The 9,634-nt window shown below is 39.1% G+C and overlaps 1 protein-coding gene across 1 annotated transcript; it reads left to right on the top strand.

Annotated features, from left to right (window-relative positions):
• Positions 1-4,099: 4,099 nt before the first annotated feature.
• LOC112724173 (uncharacterized) lies at positions 4,100-7,950 on the top strand. The gene is made up of 6 exons (XM_025775400.1): positions 4,100-4,907; positions 4,971-5,132; positions 6,680-6,912; positions 7,027-7,441; positions 7,541-7,745; positions 7,830-7,950. The coding sequence occupies exons 1-6, from the start codon at positions 4,100-4,102 to the stop codon at positions 7,948-7,950; spliced, it is 1,944 nt and encodes a 647-aa protein (XP_025631185.1).
• Positions 7,951-9,634: the final 1,684 nt, after the last annotated feature.

Below are 9,634 nucleotides of genomic sequence, written 5' to 3'. Positions count from 1 at the left end.
ATGCTTTGTCCTCTGAATTCCTGCAACATAATGCTTTCTCACTTTCATAAATGCAAGGCTCCTTCCATGGCAAGCTGTATGTAGGGCATCGCCGTTGTCAATGGCTACTTCCCATCCTCTCAGTGAAAATGGTCCAAATGCTCTGTCACAGCACGGCTAATCATCTGTTGGTTCTCGATCATGTCGGAATAGAATCTATCGATTCTTTTGCGTTTGTCATCGCGCCCAACAATCGCAAGTTTGAAGCTCGTCACAGTTATCCAATCCTTGAATCCTAATCAGAATACCACAGACAAGGTTTAGACCTTCCGGATTCTCAAGGATGCTGCCAATGAATTCTAGCTTATACCACGAAGATTCTGATTAAGGAATCTAAGAGATACTCATTCAATCTAATGTAGAATGGAGGTGGTTGTCAGGCACACGTTCGTGGATTGAGGAAGGTGATGAGTGTCACGGATCATCACCTTCTTCATAGTGAAGCGCGAATAAACATCTTAGATAGGAACAAGCGTGTTTGAATGGAAAACAGAAATAATTGCATTAATTCATCGAGACGCTGCAGAGCTCCTCACCCCTAACAATGGAGTTTAGAGACTCATGCCGTCAAAGAGTATAAAATTCAGATCTAAAAATGTCATGAGATATAAAATAAATCTCTAAAAGTTGTTTAAATACTAAACTAGTAACCTAGGTTTACAGAAAATGAGTAAACTAGGATGGATAGTGCAGAAATCCACTTCTGAGACCGACTTGGTGTGTGCTGGGGCTGAGACTTAAGCTTCTCACGTGCCTGGGCTGTTTTTGGAGTTGAACGCCAAGTTGTAGCCTGTTTCTGGCGTTGAACTCTAACTTGCAACCTGTTTCTGGCGCTGAACGCCAAACTACAACATGGAACTGGCGTTGAACGCCAGTTTACATCGTCTATCTTCTTGCAAAGTATGGACTATTATATATTGCTGGAAAGCCCTGGATGTCTACTTTCCAACCCAATTGAGAGCGCGCCAATTGGACTCCTGTAGCTCCAAAAAATTCATTCCGAGTGCAGAGAGGTCAGAATCCAACAACATCAGCAGTCCTTTTTCAGCCTAAATCAGATTTTTGCTCAGGTCCCTCAATTTCAGCCAGAAAATACCTAAAATTATAGAAAAATACACAAACTCATAGCAAAGTCCAGAAATATGAATGTTTCCTAAAAACTAATAAAATTATACTAAAAACTAACTAAAACATACTAAAATCTATATGAAATTACCCCCAAAAAGTGTATAAAATATCCGCTCATCACATACTCAAGTGGTGAGGAGTTTTCAAATGAGAAACTGGAAGGTGAGGTTAGACAATTTAGCATAAATGAGTTGAAGGATTGCTCAAGCGATGATGGCTCTTGATTAATGGAGTATGACAAACTGAGTGCTCTTTGATTTTGATCCTCCCAAGCATAACTTGAAGAATTGTTGAATTCATCACAGTATGGATCATTTTGTGGCATTGGGGGGGCAATCTTGCATGAATTTATTGAAAGCACACTCCAGTGATGGTGTATCTTGATGAACAAAATATGGATCATTAAGATCTCTTTGGTTTTGACCCTCCCAATCACAATATGAGTAGTTATTATAGCAAAATGAGTCATCTTGTGGCTCTGGGAGGTGTTCATACTCTATCGTTTCTTGTTGATACTTCCATCCACCATTAGCATAATTACATGAATCATTTTGTGGTGTTGGGCAGTATCCCATGAAATTGTCTTGATCATTTTGTGGCTCTGAAGCATATCCCCATTGATTGGATTACTCAGAATCTGTGATTTCTTGGTGATATTCACAGCCACCATTAGAATAGTCATTTGGTGATGGTGGGTAGTATCCCATAAAATTTGTTTGATCACAGGATGAATAAAACTCCATTTGAATTTTACAAAACACAATCACCAAAGAAAATTAAAATTCATGTCTCAGAATTTCTTAGTGAGGCAAAAATACAAACACCTTAGTATCAGCAGAAAACATAAGGTTAAAAAGAAATTTAAATGACAAAAACCAAGAAAATGCTTACTCTAGACTTATCACCCACTTAATCATTGTCGATCTAAATCAATCTCCGGCAACGGCGCCAAAAACATGATGGGTGAAAAATTAGATTTCCACACAAACTCACCGGCAAGTATACCGGGTCGCATCAAGTAGTAAAACTCACATGAGTGAGGTCGATCCCACGAGGATTGATGGATCAAGCAACTTTAGTTAGGTGATAAATTTAGTCAAGCTAACAGTGGTGAATTGAGTGGAATTGAATCTAACAGAATGTAAATTGCAATAAATTTAAAGTGCAGAATGTAAATTACATCAAATGTAAAGGGCTTGGGTGTAGGGAAATTAAAGAAAACAGAAATAATAGAGAGAAAGATTCATTAGGGATCGGAGATGTCATAATCCACAATGAATTAAATGGGTCTCAACTCCTTTCTCAATCATATGGACAGATCCATGGCGGATTGAAATTGATTGGATCCCAATTCCTTGGCAATCCAATCTCTCTAATCACAATCAATCTTGCTAATTCCTTGATCTAATTGTCATGAGAAGAGGTTAAGTGCATGTCTCTCATCCATAAGCCACACTAACTCTCAGGATCTCAATTCCTCCCGAATGGTGTTGATCAAAAGAGTTGTGAAGGATAGAGCCTCAATTCTAATGCTCATGATTCCCCTTCTAAGGCTCACACAAGCATTCACATATTCAAACCCCCTTCTGGAGTGAATGAATCATCAATCAAAACAGAGGATATCTTATAACTACACAAATGAATTGAGAAGAAGAAGAAGAAGAAGAAGTTCATTCAATTTTGTGAATCATAATAGAGCTCCTCCCCCTAATGATTGGGGTTCAATGGATCATAGCTCTCAGAACAATTGTAGAAGATTAAAATTGCATGAAAATAAATTGAAAGCAATGGGAACAAAAAAGTAAAATTGGCAGAAAGTAAATTTGCATAAGAGAATCATAGAAATTGAAAATTGCATTGAAATAAAACTAAATTCAGTGCAGAAGAAATGTAAAGTGCAGAGAAGAAAAAGTGTATCAAGAGAGCCTTCTATCCTACTCCTACTGCTGCCTACCATAGTTGTAAGAACCGGATCGGACCGGCCGGTTCGACTGGAAAACTGGTGAACCGGACCCAGAACCGGTCCGGTTGAGTGATATAACCGGATAAGGAAGAGAGCCGTTTTGAATCAGGTTGAATCGGCCGGTTTTGATGAAAACTGGAAAATTGGCGGTTTCTGGTTAACCGACCGGTTCAAAAAAAAATTTTTATTCCTTTTCCAAAACGACGTTGTTTTGGTTTATTTTAAAAAAAAAAAGAAAAGCCCTACGGGCTACCAATCCCCACCCCCACCCGACCCCAGTTTCCACTTTCCCTCCCCTTTTCCCCCCAACCCTACGACGCCTAAGCCTAACCCTATCAGCCCTCCGCCAGTCCGCCTCACCTCACTCACCCAGCCCCTAGCCCCCAGCCGCCCGTCGTCATCCTCTTCGTCTCACCGTTGCCGCGCAGTCGAACTCGCCGTTCCAGTGCCGTCGCCCTCGCCCAGTCGCCCTTGCTTTTCCGGTCGAACTCGCCGTTGCCTCGCCCTTCTGCTCTGTGACTCTATCAAACAGGTAAGCTCCAGTTCTGTAATCTGCTTCTGCTCTGTTCTGCACTTGAAGTTTAATGATTGTTCTGTGAAATGCATTACACCCGCTCTGTTCTGCATTGCACTTGTAAGTTGTAAACTTACTTTTTTTCTGCACTTCTTGCTGACTTGCTGTTATGAATATGAATATGCTTGTTGAAATTGTTAAGCTGAATATCCTTGTTGAAAGCTTGACATATGAAACTGTTGAATATGCTTGTTGAAATTGTTAAGCTGAATATCCTTGTTGACTTGTAAGTTGTAAATTTTGTTGTTTTGTTGATTTGTACTGGAAATACGAAACTGTTGAATTATATGCTTGATTTGAATCTATGAAATATGAATATGCTTGTCTTGCTGAATAGGGAATTTAACTATTTAAGCATTTAAGGTTGCTGTCTTGCTACTCCATATTCTTTTAGAATGGCTTCTGCGAATACACCATCAGAAACACCATCTTCGCAAGAACAAGGATCGACTCCTGATGCATCAATCGGAACCCAAAAAAACAATAATAGAGCAAAAACTGATCCTGCATGGGGTCATTGTAAACAAGTTGTGGAGTCTGGAAAAACAATTCTGCTATGCATATATTGTGAGAAGCTTATTAGGGGTGGAGGAATTCATCGGTTTAAGCTTCATTTGGCTAGAAAAGGAGGAGATGTTGAGTCTTGTCGAAAGGTGCCAGCTGCAGTGAGACACCAATTCCATGAAAGTATTGAAGAGCTTCGAAGCAAGAAAAGAAAAACTCAAGAACAATATGCCGAAAGTTATAATGCTTGTGATGATGTTAAAAGAGAATTTGACGAGATCGAACGTAATGAGATGCAACAACAACAAAAATCCAAGGTTCCAACACCTATCTCTAGAAAAGGAAAACAAGTCAAAGGTTTACAATCCTATTTTCCATCGGCAAAAACACCCGGAGCTCAACCAACTATCAAAAGCGTTCTTCAAAGCAAAGAAATTGTGGAGAAGTGTGATATTGCTATTGCGAAATGGATGGTGGATGCCTCTGTTCCATTTAATGCGGTTAATTCAGCTTACTATCAGCCAATGATTGATGTTATTGCAAGCATGGGTGCAGGGTATAAAGGGCCAAGTTATCCAAGAGTCCGTGGGTATTTGTTGAGTAAATTAGTTGAGGATGTGAGGAAAATGATTGATGGTTATCGTGAGATTTGGAAGCAAACTGGATGCACTATTATGGCCGATGGATGGACTGATCATTGTAGGCGTACTTTGATTAATTTTTTAGTTTATTGTCCTAAAGAAACTATTTTTCTAAAGTCAGTTGATACTTCTAATATCTCAAAAACTGCTGAAAATTTGTTTAAGTTGTTTAAGGATGTTGTATTGTTTGTTGGTCCTGAGAATGTTGTGCATATTGTAACGGACAATGCTGCAAACTATGTTGCTGCGAGAAGATTGTTGGAGGCTGATGAGCGGATAATTTGTATGCTTTTTGGCATTGTTTTTAGTATGTTTTTAGTATAATCTAGTTAGTTTTTAGTATATTTTTATTAGTTTTTAGCTAAAATTCACTTTTCTGGACTTTACTATGAGTTTGTGTGTTTTTCTGTGATTTCAGGTATTTTCTGGCTGAAATTGAGGGTCCTGAGCAAAAATCTGATTCCGAGACCAAAAAGGACTGCAGATGCTGTTGGATTCTGACCTCCCTGCACTCGAAGTGGATTTTCTGGAGCTACAAAAGCCCAATTGGCGCGCTCTCAACGGCATTGGAAAGTAGACTTCCTGTGCTTTCCAGCAATATATGATAGTCCATACTTTGCTTAAGATTTGATGGCCCAAACCGGCGCTCAAAGTCACCCTCAGAAATTCCAGCGTTAAACGCCGGAACTGGCATAAAACTTGGAGTTAAACGCCCAAACTGGCATGAAAGCTGGCGTTTAACTCCAGAAAAGGTCTCTACACGAAAATGCTTCATTGCTCAGCCCAAGCACACACCAAGTGGACCCAGAAGTGGATTTTTACGTCATTTACTCATTTCTATACACCCTAGGTTACTAGTTTACTATTAATAGGATCTTTTGACATTGTATCAGTACCTCATGACACTTTACACCTTTCTTTGTGTACTTTCCACAGCATGAGTCTCTAAACCCCATGGTTGGGGGTGAGGAGCTCTGCTGTGTCTTGATGGATTAATGCAATTACTACTGTTTCTCATTCAATCATGCTTGCTTCCATTCTAAGATAATACTTGTTCTTAATCCGGATGAATGTGATGATCCGTGACAATCATCATCATTCTCAACTATGAACGTGTGCCTGACAACCACCTCCGTTCTACCTTAGATTAAGTAGTTATCTCTTGGATTCTTTAATCGGAATCTTCGTGGTATAAGCTAGAACTGATGGCGGCATTCAAGAGAATCCGGAAGGTCTAAACCTTGTCTGTGGTATTCTGAGTAGGATTCAATGATTGAATGACTGTGACGTGCTTCAAACTCCTAGCAGGCAGGGCGTTAGTGACAGACGCAAAAGAATCACTGGATTCTATTCCGGCCTGACCGAGAACCGACAGCTGAATTCCGCGTGCTGTGACAGAGCATATGCAATCGTTTTCACTGAGAGGATGGGAGGTAGCCATTGACAACGGTGAAACCCTACATACAGCTTGCCATGGAAGGAGCCTTGCGTGTCTGAAGAAGAAGACAGTAGGAAAGCAGAGATTCAGAAGATGGAGCATCTCCAAAACCTCAACCTATTCTCTATTGCTGCAAAACAAGTAACCATTTCATGTTCTTTTGCTTTTCACAATCAATCCTGATAATTTCTGATATCCTGACTAAGATTTACAAGATAACCATAGCTTGCTTCAAGCCGACAATCTCTGTGGGATCGACCCTTGCTCACGCAAGGTATTACTTGGACGACCCAGTACACTTGCTGGTTAGTTGTGCGGAGTTGCAAAAGTGTGATTGCAATTTCGTGCACCAAAGGCTGAGTTTCCTAAATTGTATTGGTCCCCTTGTGCAGCTCATTGTGTTAATCTGATGTTTCAAGATATTGGGAAGTTGCAAGAAGTGAGTCAAACTGTGTCACAAGCTTCACTAATCACTAAGTATATCTATAATCATTGCTATCCACTGTTCTTGATGAGAAAGTTTACAGGTGGGCGGGAAATACTTCGTCCAGCTCCAACTCAGTTTGCTACTAATTTCATTGCTTTGCAAATTATTTTATCTCAAAAGGATCCTTTGAGAGCTATGGTGACTTCTAAAGAATTTACAAGCTCAACTTACTCCAAAGAAGCCAAAGCTAAGAAATTTGTGGATCAAGTCTTGGATTCTAAATTTTGGAGTTAATGCACTGATATTATTAAGCTTACTTCGCCACTTGTTCATGTTTTACGTATTGTGGATAGTGAAGACAGACCTGCCATGGGTTATCTTTATCAAGCTATTTATAAGGCTAGAGAAGAAATGGTGAGGAGGTTTCAGAAAAGAAAGAAGGTTGTTGATCCTTATTTGAAGATTTTGGATACTCGTTGGGATGCACAACTTAAGAAAAATCTTCATGCCGCTGGTTATTGGTTAAATCTAGCTTTTCGATTTAATGCTGGAGAATTTGAAAAGCACAAAGAAACGATTTCTGGCTTGTTGGATGTCATTGAGAAATATGCTTATGATGATCCTGTATTGAATTCTAAGCTAACAAGTGAGAAGAGGATCTTTAAGAATGCTGAGAAAGATTTTGGAAGACCCTCTGCAATACGTGAACGAACCACTGTTATGCCAGGTGAAATTTCTTCATAAATTTGGTCTTTTACTATTGTGATGTATTTATTATGTGATATTTATGATTGTGATAAATTATTTATCTGTTTTTTATGTTAAGATCAATGGTGGGAATCTTATGGTTGTGGAGCACCAAATTTGCAAAAGTTGGCTATTCGTGTTTTAAGCCAGACTTGTAGCTCTTCAGGTTGTGAGCGTAACTGGAGTATTTTTGAACACATTCACTCAAAGAAGAGGAATCGGTTAAAGCATCAAAAACTTAATGATCTTGTTTATGTTCATTACAACTTAAGGTTACAACAAAGGTACTTTCTTGATTGTTTTAAGTTGAAAGCATTATTTTAAAATCTTAATCATCACATGAGTAACGAAATATATTGATAACATAGGAACCAAATGAGAAACCAAATTTATGATCCAATTTGTCTTGATGTATTTGAGGATCATTCGGAATGGATACTGGAAGATTCACCACCATTTTTAACTCCTGAAGAAATTGATGCTTTATGAAATGATTTTGCAAATATGTCTCTTCAATCACCTTTAGATGATTTAGGTATGCTTTTATTTATTTATGAATTTTGATCAACTATGATTTTCGTATGCCTTATAACATGTTTTATATTATTTTTTATCTTGATTTGTGAAACATTATCTATAATGCTAGATCAATTGGATTTGGAAGATGATCGGGAGGATGATGGAGCTAATAATTCTGTGGAAAATGCAAATCAAAATGAAACCAATCAGGATGTAGCTCCACATTTGTCAGATGAAGAGCAATTTGCCGACTTCGAAATAACTCCTTGGATTTAGTTTATGAATTGTTATCCATATTGTGTTTAATTAAGATACTAATGTACTAGTACTAACTACTTTCATGTTTATCTTTGTATTAGTTATATTTAGACTTTGAAACTTGGTTGTTTTTAAAATGTTGGTGAAGAACTAACGATATGTATTTTGAATTTATTAAGTTTATGACTATTTTTAGTATTTTATATTTTTTATTCATGTGAAACCGGTTTTGCCGGTTCAACCAACGGTTTATCGGTTGAACCAATAAACCAGTGAACCAGTAACCTGACCGGTTCGATCACCGGTCCGGTTCTTACAACTATGCTGCCTACTACTAATGTAGCCTATTGTCCATGTGAGAGCCCCTAATTAACTGCCCTTATATAGGCTTTCCTAAATGACAAATAAAATAAAATTCAAAACAAATTACAATCAAATGAAAATCCTATTCTAGATGCTCCTTGTGGTCTTCATTGAATGATCAAAGTGGGCTTGCTTGCTTGTAGTTCAAATGGGCTTGGAATGAAGCTATTTTGAGTAGAAATTCACTTCGAGGAGAGCGTAGCATTCATTTGGAGAACGGAGCGTTCGAGCACCCACGCGTATGCGTGCTATACGCTTGCGCGTCCCTGGTGTTTTGGCTCATCGACGCGTATGCGTCACCCACGCGTACGCATTCCTTGCAGCGTTCACTAAACGAACATAGCGTTCATGCAACGAATGCTACCCATGCATACGCGTCATATACGCGTATGCGTGGATTGCAAAAATACCATTTCCATGCTGATGCTCCATGCACGCGTTTGTGCAATCCATCACCATTGCCAAACCCACGCGTACGCGTCATGCATGCGTACTGATGAGCGGATAATTTGTACGCTTTTTGGCATTGTTTTTAGTATGTTTTTAGTAAGATCTAGTTAGTTTTTAGTATATTTTCATTAGTTTTTAGTTAAAATTCACTTTTCTGGACTTTACTATGAGTTTGTGTGTTTTTCTGTGATTTCAGATATTTTCTGGCTGAAATTGAGGGACCTGAGCAAAAATCTGATTCAGAGACTAAAAAGGACTGCAGATGCTGTTGGATTCTGACCTCCCTGCACTCAAAGTGGATTTTCTGGAGCTACAGAAGCCCAATTGGCGCGCTCTCAACGGCGTTGGAAAGTAGACATCCTGGGCTTTCCAGCAATATATGATAGTCCATACTTTGCCCAAGATTTGATGGCCCAAACCGGCGTTCAAAGTCACCTTCAAGATTTCCAGCGTTAAACGCCGGAACTGGCACCCAAATGGGAGTTAAACGCCCAAACTGGCACTAAAGCTGGCGTTTAACTCCAAGAAGAGTCTCTACACGAAAATGCTTCATTGTTCAGCCCAAGCACACACCAAGTGGGCC

This window comes from Arachis hypogaea, chromosome 2, assembly GCF_003086295.3.
Source record: "Arachis hypogaea cultivar Tifrunner chromosome 2, arahy.Tifrunner.gnm2.J5K5, whole genome shotgun sequence".
Taxonomy (NCBI): Eukaryota; Viridiplantae; Streptophyta; class Magnoliopsida; order Fabales; family Fabaceae; genus Arachis; species Arachis hypogaea.
This window is presented reverse-complemented; position numbering and strand designations above follow the sequence as displayed.

Excerpts from the sequence above, each read along its gene's own strand:
- LOC112724173 (XM_025775400.1), top strand. The coding sequence starts at position 4,100 with ATGGCTTCTGCGAATACACCATCAGAAACACCATCTTCGCAAGAACAA. Across the intron at positions 4,908-4,970 it reads CGATGGATGGACTGATCATT|TTGATACTTCTAATATCTCA; the intron begins GTAGGCGTACTT and ends TTCTAAAGTCAG. Across the intron at positions 5,133-6,679 it reads GGCTGATGAGCGGATAATTT|CTCATTGTGTTAATCTGATG; the intron begins GTATGCTTTTTG and ends CCCCTTGTGCAG.